An 18,148-nucleotide genomic window follows, 5' to 3' on the forward strand; every position below is an offset into this window, starting at 1 on the left:
TGGGACAATTTCAGCTTCCAAGAATTGTGTACAGATCCTTGCAACATGGGGCCATGCATTATCATGCTCAAACATGAGGTGATGGCAGCGGATGAATGGCATAACAATGGGCCTTAGGATCTCGTCACGGTATCTCTGTGTATTCAAATTGCCATCGATAAAATTCAATTGTGTTCGTTTCTGTAGCTTATGCCTGCCCATACCATAACCCCACCGCCACCATGGGGGACTCTGTTCACAACTGTAACTGTTGACATCAGCAAACCGCTCACCCACATGACGCCATACACGCTGTCTGCCATCTGCCTGGTACAGTTGAAACCGGGATTCATCCGTGAAAAGCACACTTTTCCAGCGTGCCAGTGGCCATCGAAAGTGAGCATTTGCCCACTGAAGTCGGTTATGACGCCGAACTGCAGTCAGGTCAAGACCCTGGTGAGGACGACGAGCACGCAGATGAGCTTCCCTGAGACGGTTTCTGACAGTTTGTGCAGGAATTCTTCGGTTGTGCAAATCCACAGTTTCATCAGCTGTCCAAGTGGTTGGTCTGAGATGCTCCCGCAGGTGAAGAAGCCGGATGTGGAGGTCCTGGGCTGGCGTGGTTACACATGGTCTGCGGTTGTGAGGCCGGTTGGACGTACTGCCAAATTCTCTAAAACGACGTTGGAGGCAGCTTATGGTAGAGAAATGAACATTCAATTCTCTGGCAACAGCTCTGGAGGACATTCCTGCAGTCAGCATGCCAATTGCACGCTTCCTCAAAACTTGAGACATCTGTGGCATTGTGTTGTGTGACAAAACTGCACATTTCAGAGTGGCCTTTTACTGTCCCCAGAACAAGGTGCACCTGTGTAACGATCATGCTGTTTAATCATGATATGCTACACTTGTCAGGTGGATGGATTATCTTGGCAAAGGAGAAGTGCTCACTAACAGGGATGTAAACAAATTTGTGCACAAAATTTGAGAGAAATAAGCTTTTTGTGCGTACGGAAAATTTCTGGGATCTTTTATTTCAGCTCATGAAACATGGGACCAACACTTTATATGCTCCATTTATATTTTTGTTCAGTGTATATAGAGTGCTAGTCCAGGCTTATTCAAATTGAATGTCTTGCCTATTATTGGCACAGGCAACATTGTAACTGCCCCCTGTAAAGGAGTGCTAGTCCAGGCTATTCACAAAGCACTTACCATCGTGCTAAGTTAACAACAGTTTTGTTTCCACAAAGAAAACTAAATATTGATGTTAAAAAACCTTCTAATAAATCACTCAGAAGGGTCATTTGAAGGCTCTTAAATGCACCATGTTATTTCTTCTGTGTAATTTTTGTGCAATCTGCTCGGGCTCTTCATTCTGAGCACAGTGGTGAGGATGCCCTCCCTCGTGAGACTGTGTAATAGTTAGCTCGGGTTCTTCATTCTGATCACAGTGGTGAGGATGCCCTCCCTCACGGGACTGTGTAATCGTTAGCTCGGGTTCTTCATTCTGAGCACAGTGGTGAGGATGCCCTCCCTCGTGGGACTGTGTAATCGTTAGCTCGGGTTCTTCATTCTGAGCACAGTGGTGAGGATGCCCTCCCTCGTGGGACTGTGTAATCGTTAGCTCGGGTTCTTCATTCTGAGCACAGTGGTGAGGATGCCCTCCCTCGTGGGACTGTGTAATCGTTAGCTCGAGCTCTTCATTCTGAGCACAGTGGTGAGGATGCCCTCCCTCGTGGGACTGTGTAATCGTTAGCTCAAGCTCTTCATTCTGAGCACAGTGGTGAGGATGCCCTCCCTCGTGAGACTGTGTAATCGTTAGCTCGAGCTCTTCATTCTGATCACAGTGGTGAGGATGCCCTCCCTCGTGGGACTGTGTAATCGTTAGCTCGGGTTCTTCATTCTGATCACAGTGGTGAGGATGCCCTCCCTCGTGGGACTGTGTAATCGTTAGCTCAAGCTCTTCATTCTGAGCACAGTGGTGAGGATGCCCTCCCTCGTGGGACTGTGTAATCGTTAGCTCAAGCTCTTCATTCTGAGCACAGTGGTGAGGATGCCCTCCCTCGTGAGACTGTGGTGAGGATGCCCTCCCTCGTGAGACTGTGTAATCGTTAGCTCGGGTTCTTCATTCTGATCACAGTGGTGAGGATGCCCTCCCTCACGGGACTGTGTAATCGTTAGCTCGGGTTCTTCATTCTGAGCACAGTGGTGAGGATGCCCTCCCTCGTGAGACTGTGTAATCGTTAGCTCAAGCTCTTCATTCTGAGCCCAGTGGTGAGGATGCCCTCCCTCGTGGGACTGTGTAATCGCTAGCTCAAGCTCTTCATTCTGAGCACAGTTGTGAGGATGCCCTCCCTCGTGAGACTGTGTAATCGTTAGCTCAAGCTCTTCATTCTGAGCACAGTGGTGAGGATGCCCTCCCTCGTGAGACTGTGTAATCGCTAGCTCAAGCTCTTCATTCTGAGCACAGTTGTGAGGATGCCCTCCCTCGTGAGACTGTGTAATCGTTAGCTCAAGCTCTTCATTCTGAGCACAGTGGCGAGGATGCCCTCCCTCGTGAGACTGTGTAATCATTAGCTCGGGTTCTTCATTCTGATCACAGTGGTGAGGATGCCCTCCCTCGTGAGACTGTGTAATCGTTAGCTCGAGCTCTTCATCCTGAGCACAGTGGTGAGGATGCCCTCCCTCATGAGACTGTGGTGAGGATGCCCTCCCTCGTGAGACTGTGTAATCGTTAGCTCGGGTTCTTCATTCTGAGCACAGTGGTGAGGATGCCCTCCCTCGTGAGACTGTGTAATCGTTAGCTCGGGTTCTTCATTCCGAGCACAGTGGTGAGAATGCCCTCCATCTATAGGACTGTGTAATCGTTAGCTTGGGCTCTTCATTCTGAGCACAGTGGTGAGCATGTGAATGTGTAATGACCAGCTCTTATTCATGCATCAGGTTATATAATGTAGTAGAATTCCTACAAGTTCAATTCGTTGTGACATTGTGACCTCGTATGAGTTCATGTCATAGGAAAAACATTTCAATTAACTCCTAAAATGATGCTGCTTGGGTTTAAAGTGCAAATCCTCCTGCTTCACGAGGAAAGATCTGTACTGAGAGGCAGTGCCGCCTAGTGGTCACAACGAATCACTGCAGGGAAAGGTTAAAAACCTGCAGTAAATATTTTTTTGGCTTAAATTTATAGTAAAAGGGCTCCCCCTGGTGGCTTTAGTGTGGCACTTCCTTTTTAAATTGTTCTTAAATATGTATTTTTTTATTGATAAGAAAATATTTAGATTTTTTTTGTTAAATTTGGATATAAATATTTATATTTATTGAAATATTGATTTAAAAGATTCTTCTGCATCCTGGCACCCGTGCTGGAGGTCACATGGTCTCACTGCAGCGAGCTTGAGGTACAGCACAGGAAGTCACATTCCTGCTATAGCACAGTGTGTGAAATATCTGCATCTCCTCAATTACATGGACTTGCAATAATTTACTGTTTAGTGAATACAAAGTTAGTGACTCTGCAGCTTGGATTTGGTACTCCTTTAGTGAATAGCAGGTTTAGTGGCTCAGCACCACTTCTCAAGGACACACTGTACCTGGTAGGCAGTGATGTAGGCCACAGAGAGCTGGGCCTGGTCATACAGCATCTTCTCAAAGTGGGGAACGTGCCAGGAGTCATCAGTGGAGTAGCGGTGAAAACCCTGCCATGGAGAAATCCATTAAACACGCTATATACCCCTTCCATTAATAAATATATAGAGTACATGCCTGCAGATATGTACTTTGTTCCTGTGCAATACATCGCATGGAGTGGCCCCATAGTTACAACCCATTGCAACATTGCTGCTCTTCCTGTTAGACATGTGGGCAAAAAATGACCTTATTCTAAGTGACACCTTGTGACAGACATCAAATAAATGACACCTTGTAACAGACATCAAATGATTATTGGTGTTAGATTTCCTTCCTGACCTGTGAGGGTGCTGTGTAAAGGGAACAGAGTACCCTAGACGGGACAGAGCTACGGTACACTAAATCATTGACCCAGAAGGTTAACGGTGTTGCAAATGTGAACAGAAGGTTCGGGTGCGCTCGTTAACCAAGGGGTCATGTTTTATGGTATATAAAGGGGACGTAGTGAGGTGACCTGTTCCTTGTGATGGTTATGCTAAACCGAAAAGGACCTGTGTAGAGAAAAGTACCCTCAGTGTTTTGTTTGTTTTGTCTGTGTCATCTTTAATAGAACTGTTTGTTATTAGATTAGACGGCAAACACGATCCGGAGCTGTCGCTTAAGGCCAACATTAAAACCGGACAACACTGCACATTGTATCATGGATAACTTGTACTTCACCACAAGAACTACAGCACTCACTTTGGACTTGTGACCGTGTTTGAGTTTTGTGTGTATGTACTGGATTATTGTTATTATTTATGGGACTGCAACCCATAATTATCCACTGTGCAATACGCATCGCTGTGTATTGCCAGCCCTCCTTTTGTTTACTGTTTGGTCATCAGAACGTTTGGATTTACTAAATAAAACAGAAACCATTTCACTTGTACTTTGTTATCTGTCTTTCACTGTTGGATTACTGCACTTGCGCACTAATTACCACTTTGCCACACACCTCTTACCATTAAAAAACACTTCAAAGTCAGCACTGATTTCTTTTATTTGCCAGTATTCTTTAACCTTTAACCTTCAGCTACTCAAATTTGTGTGTCTGAATGTCTGCATCAGGTGTGAGTGTGTGTGATTGAGTGTGCGTGTGAAAGTACCTGGGCGACATGGTCGTGGATCCCCCCGAGAGCCATCATGCGCAGGGTATGCAGGGCCATGTGGAGAGCCTGGGCCCCCTCCGCAGAGCTCCTGTGCAGGGCCTGGTGACTGAACAAGAAACTGAGGTTCACTGTGGAGAGACAGGGTGAGAGGGGGTAAAGAGAGCGCCTGTGCAGACCCCAGTTTAAAGCAAATAGAGAAGATGAGGGGGAGTGAGGTAGCAACAGAGGGAGTGGGGGTGAGAGAGAGTGAGAGATAGGGCATGGAGGAGCAAGTGACAAAGCAGCCAGAGATAGTTGTGTGCTACTCAGTGTTAGTACATGTATATTTGTTTACAAGTGATGGGTGATTAGGCCTTTCACGTCAGCCATTGCACTGCAGTACCTGGTGTGGGGAACTTGGGCGCCTGGCTGAAGCCACCATACACCTCCTCATAGGCATGTGCCAGCTGCTGGAGGCATCGCGCCGCCACATCGGGGCCAGGAGGAGGAGTCTCTCCCGGGCTGGCAGAAATGGAAGTGCCCTTCTTGAGAGCAGCCAGGATTCGCTCTCCATTCGACACCAGATCCTCGCGATGAGACTGCCACTGCAGAGACACAGCCAGTCAGGAGACACATAGCACTGTGAGGAGATACACATCACTGTCAGAAGATACACAGACTGACACAGAGACATACAGCACTGTGAGGAGATACACATCACTGACAAAGAGACACACAGCACTATGAGAAAATATACATCATATGCATACTGCCACAGAGACACAGCACTGTGCAGAGATACACATACTGACAGAGAGACAACCAACCAAGTGAGGAGAGACACAACATTGTCAAGAGATACACACACTGAGACAGAGACACACAGCACTGTGAGGAGAGACACACACTGAGACAGACACACAGCACTGTGAAAAGATACACACTGACACAGAGGCGCATATCACTGTCAGATGATACACACATTGACACAGAGACACAGCACTGTGAGGAGATACACATGACTGTGAAGAGATACACACACCGACATAGAAACACAGAACTGTCAGGAGATGCACACACTGACACAGAGACACACAACACTGCCAGGAGATACACACACTGACACTGACACATCACTGTCAGGAGATATACACACTGACCTAGAGACACACGACACTGAGGAGATACACACACAGATACAGATACACAGCACTGTGAGGAGATACAAATAACTGTCAGGAGATACACACACTGACAGAGATGCACACAGCACTAAGGAGAAACACAACATTGTCAGGAGATACCAACACACCGACACAGAGACACACAACACTGTCTGGAGATACACACACCGACACAGAAACACAGTACTGTCAGGAGATACACTGCACCGTCAGGAGATACACACACTGACACAGAGCGCCACAGCACTGTGAAGAGATGCACACACCGACACAGAGACACACAACACTGTCAGGAGATACACACACTGACACAGAGACACACCGCACTGTCAGGAGATACACACATTGACACATTATACATTGCAGATGGTTGAACGGCGCTGATAGGCTTTGTATTTGACCAGTGGTTTTCATACTTTTTAGGCCCTATAACCCTTTTCTCTCTATTCTACATGGGTACCCCCATTTGTGACAGGGTCATAATATACCTATGAAAACAAGAAACCATGTGATCTTTTCTAATTACTAGATTAAGTACTGTAAATGGAGAGCTGCTGTTAAAAACAAACAAAATAAAATACAATGAGTTAGCCACGGTGCAAATGCACCAACTAAAAATGCTATGTAAAATAATTTCAAAATCTAGACTCCAATAAGTATGCTGAAACGAGTCCAAAAACAGGTTATGCTTCTGAAAACCAAAATTATGGTTACAGCAGGTCACGTAGGCAAAAAGTGAAATGTGGAAATTTATTTTAGATGGTAAAAAAAAAGTATATTTCGATAATTTCAAAAAGGCTATCTGTTATTAGTTGTGCTATTGATGGTCGCTCCCTTGTCTGCCTGTCTTGGTTTGGTAGCAAGCGTGAGATGCATGCGTACTGTTTGAAATCTTGGTCATGTTGGCTAAAGTGCAGGAGGCTGGAGTGGGTCTGGACTCCCCATGCTGGCAATACACTAGAGAATTTCAGCTGATTTCTATAAAATGACATTATTGTACAACACCATTGTAGCACCTACCTGCTTTGTGATCCGGAGCAGGACTGTCTTAAACCCTGGTCTGTATGCACTGTCCTCAGGGGGGAAGTAGGTGCCACCAATGAAGGGGTGCAGATCAGGCGTCAGCCACACACTCATAGGCCAGCCGCCTCCTCCTGTCGTAGCCTAGAGAGACACAACAAAAACAAAGAAATACTGGACAGTATATAGAACAGTGGTGGTAGTCAAACAAAAAAAAAACATGCATTTTAATTTGCACTTGTACTTAATTAAAAATGACATCGTCTGTCTTTAAAAAGCTCAACTCTTGCTCTGTGCTGTGCTGTATCCATTATGAGTCGCCTGCAGAGCCCAGCTCCACAGCCCCTTCTCACCTGCACAAAGGTCATGTACACTTTATCCACGTCGGGTCTCTCCTCGCGGTCCACCTTGATGCACACAAAGTTGTCGCTGAGCATCCTCCCGATGTCTGTGTTCTCGAAGGACTCGTGCTCCATCACATGGCACCAGTGACAGGTGGAGTACCCCACTGGGGAGACAGAAAAGAAGGTCCTGAACCGTCTCACTGCCATACACTTACACAAATTTACCATTTGCCCTGTATTTTTGCACTTTTCCCATGGTTACATTTTGCATTTCTCATACATTACCTCGGGTTGCCATGTTTTTTTAATAAGCTGTACAATGCTTTCCGATTCTTTACCATGCTCCCACAGTGATTTACACTTTGCTAGGCTTTTACTGTGGGAAACCTACAAAGGTTAGTTTACCATGCTTTGCCATTTCTAATATGCTTTACCACACCTCTCTCTGCTTTACAATGCTGTTTTTGTATAACAATATGTTACATATGAAATTCTAACTTTAAAAACGATGAAATATTTTATTTAAAAAAAAGAATTAAAAAAATAATACCTGACAGAAATATGGGTTTATCCTCGGCCTTCGCTTTATCAAACGCTTCCTGTCCCCATGGAAACCTGACAGGTTATTCAGAAAAAAAAACAAGAGACTGAACAAAATGAACAAACTTAAAACTATGACTGCTCCAGTCTCACTGTTGTGTATGTGTGTGTCAGTATGTGTGCATATAAAAATGTTTACATTGTGTTTTGTGGAATGTGGCCATTCCCAATGGATTGCAAGTTTGGGGATGGCCACCTGTATGAGCTGAAAGCCAGTCTCCTGGCTCTTTGCTTGGGGTTGGTAGTTTAAGTCAGGACTGAGAGCAGCAGGTTGTGCTGTCTGTCCTGTGCAGATATAGCTTTAACAGGGGTGCTTCATTACTTTAGTTTGGATGCTTTGTAAGAAAACAGAAGTGTGAGAAAAGCTCTTGCAGTCCTTTAATTCAGCGCCTGTCAGGGGCGTCGGGTCCAATTAACTTTCACACGCGCTGTTTATTTTACACGCGGTGTTTAAAAGTATTTTCACAGGAAATCAGGTTTAAAAGGCTCTGCATATCAACAGTATTGCATCTCCACACCCGCTCCTCCCCTTGTTCACTGTATTTTTCACATATCTCTTCACAGTCGTGCATACTGATAAATGCTCTCCTGATAACTCGTTTTATCACCAATAATGCAATCCAAGTCATTATTTTATTACTATAACATCTCAAAAAGCTCTGCAAATGTCTGTGATATTCTTTGATCGCTGGATGAGGAAGCAGCTATCTTCTTTGTTTGTATCTGTGTTATCTCTGTGGTGCAGAGACTGTGTGTATTTCTCAGAACCACCCCTTTTTTTTGGCTTCTCTCGGCTCCTATCGGTATCAGTCAGCCACTGAAAGGTTTTCTCGGCTTTTTCCGGAGAAAAAATGACTGTGCTTTACGTCTTTTTGATGATGTCAGACAGGGTCCAACATCGGACTAGAAAAGGAAAATTGTAATGTCGGACCTGGCCCGACATAGAACCGCAAACTGTTAAAACTGCAACCTCCTGTCTCGTTCTCAGCAATGCCGTTATCTCTTAATTGTATTATTCACACATGACACAGTTTGGGTTTAAAATGTAAATAAAATATAGGATACAAGAGTATGTGAAGAGTAGTTAAGAATCAGTCCAGATTTTACATTCTGTGAGCTCAACAAGACTCCTACTGCAGAGCACTTTGACGTATACCTTGTTTGTATGTGCTCTAAATTACACAACATACACTGGGCATGTTGTTGTTATTTCAGATTCATGGTAAAACCTGGAATGGCTCAATATAAAGCACAGTACAGTGGCTCTGTTCAGACTCACCAGTCCACAGGGTTGTGGGCGTGCTGGAGGAGATAGGGAGACTTCTCCTCAATCAGCCTGTTTGTGTGGGATGGCTTCCTGTCCTTTCCTCCTCCTGTTGCCATGGCAGCAATGGTTTTCGAAAAAGAAGCCCTGGCACAAGAAAAACACTAGTTAGAAGAACGGCCAGGATGGAGAGATCTCAAAGGATTCGGCGTTGGTTTCATATTACTGATTCCCTTGGTAAACTATTCTTTGCATTTATAAACAGAAGTCGCTCTGAGCTTCCTTGTTACTCATCAGCAGTGTGTGTCCTCCCTCTTGTTTTACACTACAAATCTGAGTTTAAAATGTACACTTTACCCTTTTACAACTAAATAAAGAAAGCAATACAACGAAACCCAAATCAAGAAACTATTAGACTTCCCAACGCTGGAAATCAGGACTCATTTAAAGAATACGCTTTAAATGAGTCTAGGAACTTTTTAGGAAAATGTTGTTATTTATAAAAACAGTCTTATATATTTCAAAAAAGAAAACATATTTGTAAGTGAATAGGGCACATCATATCAAGTTTTCACTTATAGGCAAAATTTACATCTTGTAGACCAGGGGTGGTCAAAGTTTGTCCTTCCACTCCTGGTCTTCCAAACTGGCTCTTAATTCAGGGTTCGACATTAACCATGGCCCGGTGGCCCGGGGCTGGTAGCCAGTGCAGTTTGGCCGGTAGTTATGAATGTTACCAGGCCCAACTGGGCCAGTAGCATTTTTTTAACTGTATAATGTATATAGTATAGTCCACATGGCTTCCGTTTTGTGAACACATGAAAATGGGTCAGTGTGCCAAAAAGCTGGGAAAAAAAAAAAATTTTTAAAAACATACCATCGATAACGGCGTAACTCGTCCAAACTTTCCCACTGCATGTCGTATTTGTTGTACAGTCAGCAGCATCTGAGACTACGTTCTGAAGTACAGTTGGTAATACTCGTTACCTCGACTTGGCAATCAAATGCACCAATAAGCCAAAAGTAAAGTATTTAAATCAATAACACTATGTAACACAATTTTTGTTCTTGGGTAGTAAGTGTTATTTCCTAATTGCTTATGCCTCAAAAGTATAGAAAATGGCTATTATTCCCCACAAACTTTGCTTTTGTGACCAGGACAGTGATATTTCAAAATATCACTATTTCCAATGGGAAAACAGGCAAACGTGTGTCTTTTCGTTCATATAAAGTCAGAAAAAAACAACATATGAATCCAAATTAACATGTATTTATACTAAAGTAATACAAAGATGACTACAAAAGATTTAGAAGTGAGTAGTTTTTCGAGATTTAAGATTATACTGTAAATACAGTATAATTGTAAATCTCGAAAAACTACTCACTTCTAAATCTTTTGTAAATACAGTATAATTGTAAATCTCGAAAAACTACTCAATTCTAAATCTTTTGTAAATACAGTATAATTGTAAATCTCGAAAAACTACTCACTTCTAAATCTTTTGTAGTCATCTTTGTATTACTTTAGTATAAATACATGTTAATTTGGATTCATATGTTGTTTTTTTCTGACTTTATGTGAACGAAAAGACACACATTTGCCCTTTTTCCCATTGGAAATAGTGATATTTTGAAATATCACTGTCCTGGTCACAAAAGCAAAGTTTGTGGAGAATAATAGCCATGTTCTATACTTTTGAGGCATAAGCAATTAGGAAATAACACTTACTACCCAGGAACAAAAAAAAAAAATGTTTTTTGTTACACAGTGTAATGATAAAGAAACAAAGTATCAAAAAAAAGACGAAAATATAGAGTGGAGTGGAAGAAAGACTTAATCTGGCTTCATGACGACAGTGAAACAAATGTCAGTTACCAGACTTGCAGATAAAACAGCAGCTTTTTTGTTGGGAATTCAGCATTTAGTTGCCCGCATATCCAGTCTCACAGTAATAGTTTGAAATCTATTATAATTAACCTTTTAGCGTTGCTAACAGCTCAGTTGCGAGTTTGCTTGTAAAAAAACGAGTATCATTTGTACCCATACATTTTCAAATACTGAATACAGTACTTTGATTTTCTGACAAGCACGCCAATGTGTGTGTTAAATGGCTGAAATAACTACAATAGCATATATTGAAAGGCTTTGCTTAGCCACTTTTTATTTGAGATGTGGGCTCTCTTTGGTTACTGTACACATTATTAATCATCCGGAAATTAAAAACTGTCATGAAAGAATATTCAGATTTTTTTCAGAACCGAGTCTGTTTGTGTTCATAATGCAGTTTGCAAGTGCACTCAGCTCGTTTATATGGTGTGTGAAACGTTAGGTTATTACCATAACCCTGGTTCCCTGAAAGAGAATGACAACCATTACCAAATGGGAAGAGCCTCTCTGACCGTCAATCACTGACCATATATAAAAAAAAACTGCCTGTGGCAGGCTGGCGAGTGGAAAGAGGCCCAGAGACAGACTGCAGTTCAAAAAATCCTAATTTTATTATAAAAAAACCCACAAAAATAAAGTGCACAAGGGCAAAACAAAGATCTTTAGACACAAATAAAGCAAAAACAAAACTTACAAAAAAATAAGGTTTCCAGGCTGGGCAATGCCTTCACTGGATTCAAAACTTTCAACAAACAAACAAACAAACAAACAAACAAACAAACAAACAAACAAACAAACAAACCTGCTTCCTCAATTCCCTCCTCTCAAATGAGAAGCAGAGGCCTCCTTTTATGTCATGTGGCTGGGTGCTGATTGATCATTAATTAACCTAATCAACTAATCAACCCCGGCCACCTGAACATAATAAACCCAGGCAGGTAGGGGAAATTAACCCCATCCCTGCCAATTTAAAAAGGGCAGAGCTTTGCTCTGCCACACTGCCATATCAGGGCCCTGCTGTGAGGGGGAAGTCCCTCCCTCCTCCTGTTGAAGAGGGACGTCCTTACAGTAGCAAATCGCCATTTTCTTTCAAAAACAGAGGTCGGCTGGGGACACGACCTCAAAAGGTAATGGTTGTTGTTCTCTTTCAGGGAACCAGTGTTATGGTAATAACCTAACGTTCCCTTTCAATTCGAATGACAACCATTACCGAATGGGAAAGCTGTACCAAAGCTGTCGTGGCTCCAGATTACCGACAGTACAGCCCCACATCGCTAGCTTCAGAGACCACGTGACACCTAAGGGCATGCCGCCTGCAAAACTCTAGAGCCCAGAGAGGGTCTCGTTCGGTTTGTCACATCAAGGTGGTAAAAACGCACAAATGTCTGAGTACCTGTCCATGTAGCAGCATTGCATAATTCATGAGAGGAGGTGCCATGAAGGAAAGCCCACAAAGTTACCTGGCCCCTGGTAGAATGGGCCGTAATGTCCCCCGGTAACGGGGAGTCCGTCTGTTCATACACCAAGCATATTGCATCTGTCACCCAGTGCACTCGACGTTGCTTCAATAGGGCCTGACCTCTAGAGCGGGACCCATGGCAGACAAACAGCTGGTTGGACTGTGTCCAGGACACCGTCCTATCCAAATAACAGCGCAGAGCCTGAACTGGGCATAGCGTGTGTTGTCCACGGTCCTCCTCTGACTCATGCGGGGGAGTTCTGAAAGTTTCCAAAACCATTGATTGGTTAATATTGAATGAGGATACCACCTTTGGCAAAAAGAATGGATTTGTTCTTAATGTCACCCACGAGTCACTTCCAGTGAAAGCAGACGTAATGGCTACTAAAAATGCCACTTTCAATGAAATAGAGTGCAGTTCTGCTGACGCCATGGGCTCGAATGGGGGACCCATAAGGGCCCACAGTACCAGTTCTAGATCCCACTAGGGGACCATACTTTTCATGGGAGGACGAAGCCTCTGAGCCCCTTTAAGAAATTGCACTGCCAGGAAATGTGACCCAGGGGACACCAAGTCAATTTTGTCATGGCACACTGATATTGCTGCCAGGTATACCTTCAAAGTGGACGCTGCGGCAAACAAGTGTTGTAAGAAGGTTAATATCGTCTCAATCGGGCAAGTCACAGGATCGTGACCTTCGGCAAGGCACCAGTTTTGGAAAACATTCCATTTATATGAGTAATGTCTGTAGTGTCTCTACTACTGCATCTGGCAAACCTGTGGCCAGGGGTGAGCTAGCGTGTCTACTCCCAGGGGGCCCCAGTCTCTCTCCATGGAGAATCATATGGGGCAACGAGTGGACTCGGCTGGGGCAAAGAGGTCGACCTGTGCCAGTCGAAACCTCTCCCAAATCTGTTTCACCACTTGAGGATGCAGCCTCCACTCTGAGCTGTCTGGCGCTCTTCTGGACAAGAGGTCTGTTGCCCTGTTGTCCAGACCGGGGAGGTGAACTACCCTGATGGAACACAAGTTTCTGTGCGTCCAGGACAGGAGTCTGTGTGCTGTGTGGTGAAGGCCTGGCAAGACTAAATTAAATGTATAGTGGAAAAGAATACTGTAAATTGAGAAGTAATAAAAGTCCTAACAAATCCCATTGATTTAACCTTTAAATTAAGTATTCAAATTATATAGCAAAAATTTAAAATTGAAGCGATTTTTGTTATTTTGTTTTTTCTTATTTAGTGGTCACCAACTGTTTTAATCATTTTTTTCTCCCAATTTGGAATAGCCAATTATTTTTAGGCTTAGCTCACTGCTACCACCCCTGCAGGAGTGGTGAAGACAAACACAAGCAGTTTCCGAAGCGTGTGCCGTCAGTTTCTTTTCACACTGCAGGTCCACCATGCGGCCACCTCAGAGCTAGTGTCAGAGGACAACGCAGCTCTGAGCAGCTTACAGTCAAGCCCACAGGCGCCCGGACGGATTACAGGGGTGCGTGGTGAGCCGAGGACACCAGGCCAACATAACGTTTGAACAATTCTAGGACTAGTTGCCATATTTAATGTCACCAAACTGTTGTCACCAGTGATTGTACATCTGGCTCACCAATACATTTGCAGCGGTGAATAAAACAATGCGCCCAGTTTTGTACTTATTATTGGGAAGGTTAAAATTGTATCAGGGCCAGTAAAAACAGTACCTCAGTGGCCCAAGGGGCCAGTAGTAAAAAATCTAAATGTAGAGCCCTGTAATTGCTTAATTGAACCAATTAAACTTCTGTCCAGACTGTGAAGTAGTTCATGATCTCATTTTACCTGTTAAACCTGGAGTGGAATGGCCCTCTAGGACCATCACTGGACACCCCTGTTGTAGACTCTTCTCCTTTAGTTTAATGAAATAGTGGGTTATAATAATCTTGCCCGAGCCCTGCATATATAAAAGCTGTAAGTCTGTTTTGAAGGCGCTCTAATCAAGATGCATGCTATTCATCTTGAATATGTGTGGATTTATCTATCAAGCATTTCATTTTACTTCTAATTTTATCAGTGAAATAAAATAAAGAAGTATCAGTCAAGTATCGTAACATTAAGTCAATCACTCAAACTGCCTTTACTGAGGCTGTTTTAACTACACCCCTGCTTACTGAACAACCTGACGTATTGGAAGACATTGTAAACTCTTACAATACTACTATGCATAAACATTCTTGACAGTTTAGCACCAGAGAAAACATGCATGGTCTCATATACTCGCTGCTCCCCCTGGTATAATGATCAGTTACATTCCATGAAAACAGCAAACTTGAACGCAGATGGATACTGGCTTAACTGTCCATTTGCAGGTTTGGAGGCAGCATGAACACAGTTATAAGGCTGCTTTAAATTCGGCACAATCATCCTTTTTTTCCAGCCTTATCAAGGATGGCTCTGATAATCCTAGGTGTCTTTTTTCACCAATAAATCGAATGCTGCTGCCAAACTGTCAGTCCACTCCCTCTGGCTCCATAAAGCAATGTAATAAGTTCCTGGAATTTTAACTAACTAAAATAGACAACATTAGACAAGAGCTTGTATATTCATCGATGCCTGGTGTGTTGTCACCTGTAACAAGAATTTATGGGGCCTCTTTTCTGAGTCTTTGCTGAGGTTACGCCATCATGCCTGACGAAAATCATGGCTAAAATGAATCCTACAACCAGCTCTCTGGATCCTATTACAACATCTAATATTGTTGCTAATTTTCCAGCCGTTAGTTCAGTTGTTGCTAAGATCGTCAATGTGTCTCTAAGCACTGGCATAGTTCCGTCTTCATTTAAATATGCATCAGTCACACCATTGCTAAAAAAAAAAGCCTACCTTAGATCTGGAGATATTATATAATTATAGGCCTGTATCTAATCTGCCATTTTTGGCAAAAATGCTGGAACATACAGTAGCTAACCAATTATCTAATCACCTATTGCAACATAATCTGTATGACCCCCTTCAATCTGGATTTAGATCACTGCACAGTACAGAAACAGCTCTTGTAAAGGTGGTAAATGATCTGTTCATTGCTGCAGATTCTGAAGCCTTATCTATCTTGGTACTCCTGGACCTTAGTGCCACATTTGACACAGTCAACCATGACATTCTTATTAGGCGCCTAGAGACTTAGACCTAGAGTTCAGAAATAAGAAATCTCTGTGTTATTTTTGATCCTCGCCTTTCTTTCGAAGCTCATGCTCGAAATGTTACAAAGGTGTCTTTTTTCAATCTGCGTAACATAGCCCGCTTAAGACCTATTCTCTCTCTACCTGATGCAGGGAGACTTGTGCAGGCCTTCGTCTCCTCCCAGCTCGACTCCTGTAATGTATTGTTTGCTGGTGCCTCTAAATGTGTTATTATTATGCATCGAGTCCTAACTAGATCTAAATCTTTTGTACATATTACACCTATCCTGGCATCTCTGTATTGGCTTCCTGTTAAGTTCAGGATTGAGTTTATTACTACTGTTAACATATAAGGCCTTGAATGGTCTGGCTCCTAGTAATCTCTGATTTGTTAACTGTATATTCTCCTGTGCGAAACCTGAGATCTGCAGATGCTAGGCTCTTAACGGTGCCAAAATCCCAAAATCTAGGCTTCGGTCTATGGGAGATAAGGCCTTCATTGCTATGCACCCAAACTCTGGAATGCTTTCCTACAGAAAATAAAAGATTTTCAAAAAGCAACTAAGTCACTTTTTTTTTTTTTTTTTTTTTTTTTTTTTTTAATGGCATTTGAGTCTGTGTAGGGCTGGCTGTTTATGTGTTGTACAGTGCTGGTGCTGTGTGTGCTCTGTTTCTGGGCTAAACTTGTTGCAAGTCCTTGTTTTAAGGTGTAACCTGCTTTGTGTCCATTAATATCACTGTATTGTTTTAAACTGTAAAGCGCTTTGAGATATGTTGTATGAATTGCGCTATAAAAAATAAAGATTATTATTATATTATTATTACTATCCTAGCACTACTAATATGTAGATATGACTTGTTGTAATCCTAACTTGTTGCATCTTAGTTCATATTGTATTTTAATACTATTATTGTAAACTACACTGTATTTAAAAAATTAAGTATGCATGACCCTGTAACACCTGTAAATCGCCTTGGACAACTATCAACGGCCTTTCAGGACTACAATTCCCATCACGCACCACACGAAAACAACCTGGACATGCTCTCGAGTTGCAAAACATATTCGAAAAGGACAGAGATAACATTTAAACTACGCCAGAATAAACAAGAAATAGCAGACATGCACATAGAACATTGAGCGTCAAGAATGTTCAGTAAATCGTTGGACGTGTATCTTGTATTGATCGCAGTCTATAATACGATATTTATATATAATATATATCTAATAAGATATATAAGATATATAGATATATCTATTATATTACAAATTCCAAAATCGATGTTTTTCACATGCAAGCAACCTTACCTATTGGTATTTGAAATAAACCTGGACCTTGTTATGGATCGATATCACACAAGGCACTGCACAGTCTCGTGACACTGCATTTCCTGAAACAGAAATACGTTACCGTGTTTGCACTGCAGCCTCTCACAATGGTGTTTTGATGACAATGTTCAGTTTACCTGCTTTGATTCTCAAATGTCTTGCTGTTCCCTGCAGAGTGCCTGTGCTGAAACTGATGAGGTGGGAGCGTGTCTGCGTGCTTTCTCCTGCTCGAAATGGATGCAGTCGATCTTGAAAACTTAGCTGTCAAACAAGACGTCAGGTTTCGGCTATTAATAATCTGTCCGCAGTTGCCAAGCAGTTTAAACATCCTAGCCCTTTTAAACTCCGTGCTCTTCTCAGCCGCGGTTAAGCCACATTGTACTGACGCTGTCTCCGGAACTTCTTGCAATGTCACCAGTAACACAGCACCAGTATTGCCAAGTCTCACATGAAAAAAAGCCCCTCTCAAATTCCAACAAAAACAAGCAGACTTGCAACTGTGCACAGGATGCCCGCTCTACCAGCAGAGGGCAGCAAACGAGTATTGGTTTTTTTCTTCATTTTTTTTTAGCCACACGAGAGTATACTGAATACATTTGAAAACAATGCTGCTGATTTTAAAGACTTGTTATATATATATATAAAATATATATTTATCAAATAATTAGATGAAATCGACTGAAAAAAGAAACAAGGACCAGGGGTCACAAATGGAGTTTAGAAAAAGGGGCATTCAGAACAGAAAATATGAGACACTTTTTTACACAGAGAATTGTGAGGGTCTGGAATCAACTCCCCAGTAATGTTGTTGAAGCTGACACCCTGGGATCATTCAAGAAGCTGCTTGATGAGATTTTGGGATCAATAAGCTACTAACAACCAAACGAGCAAGATGGGCCGAATGGCCTCCTCTCGTTTGTAAACTTTCTTATGTTCTTATGTTCTTATGACAAATGTACTGCCCTCCTGTGGCTTGATAACGTTGTGTTCTGAGCACACCTGACGTGGGTCCACATGGCTGGATAACGTTGTGTGTAGAGCACCCCTGACTCGTGTCCACGTGGCTGGATAACGTTGTGTGTATTAGTGCACCCCCGACTCGTGTCCACGTGGCTGGATAGCGTTGTGTGTATTAGTGCACCCCCGACTCCTGTCCACGTGG

General features: G+C 42.8%; 1 protein-coding gene across 2 annotated transcripts in view; it reads right to left on the minus strand.

The window, feature by feature from the left end:
- spata20 (spermatogenesis associated 20) overlaps window positions 1-17,469 on the minus strand; it is a 121,342-nt gene extending 103,873 nt beyond the window's left edge. Inside the window, exons 1-9 of one of the 2 annotated variants that reach the window (XM_041220361.1) lie at window positions 17,124-17,210; window positions 16,966-17,048; window positions 9,173-9,304; window positions 7,844-7,908; window positions 7,303-7,457; window positions 6,950-7,093; window positions 5,149-5,350; window positions 4,764-4,894; window positions 3,579-3,683 (exon numbers count right to left, since the gene is read on the minus strand). In XM_041220361.1, coding sequence (XP_041076295.1) covers window positions 3,579-3,683; window positions 4,764-4,894; window positions 5,149-5,350; window positions 6,950-7,093; window positions 7,303-7,457; window positions 7,844-7,908; window positions 9,173-9,276 — 906 coding nt within the window. In that variant the 5' untranslated portion in view covers window positions 9,277-9,304; window positions 16,966-17,048; window positions 17,124-17,210. Of the gene's footprint in view, window positions 1-3,578; window positions 3,684-4,763; window positions 4,895-5,148; window positions 5,351-6,949; window positions 7,094-7,302; window positions 7,458-7,843; window positions 7,909-9,172; window positions 9,305-16,965; window positions 17,049-17,123 lie in introns of both variants that reach the window. The other variant, XM_041220360.1, reaches the window with a different exon arrangement.
- Window positions 17,470-18,148: the final 679 nt, after the last annotated feature.

The sequence above is a fragment of the Polyodon spathula genome, chromosome 20 (genome assembly GCF_017654505.1).
Source record: "Polyodon spathula isolate WHYD16114869_AA chromosome 20, ASM1765450v1, whole genome shotgun sequence".
Classification (NCBI taxonomy): Eukaryota; Metazoa; Chordata; class Actinopteri; order Acipenseriformes; family Polyodontidae; genus Polyodon; species Polyodon spathula.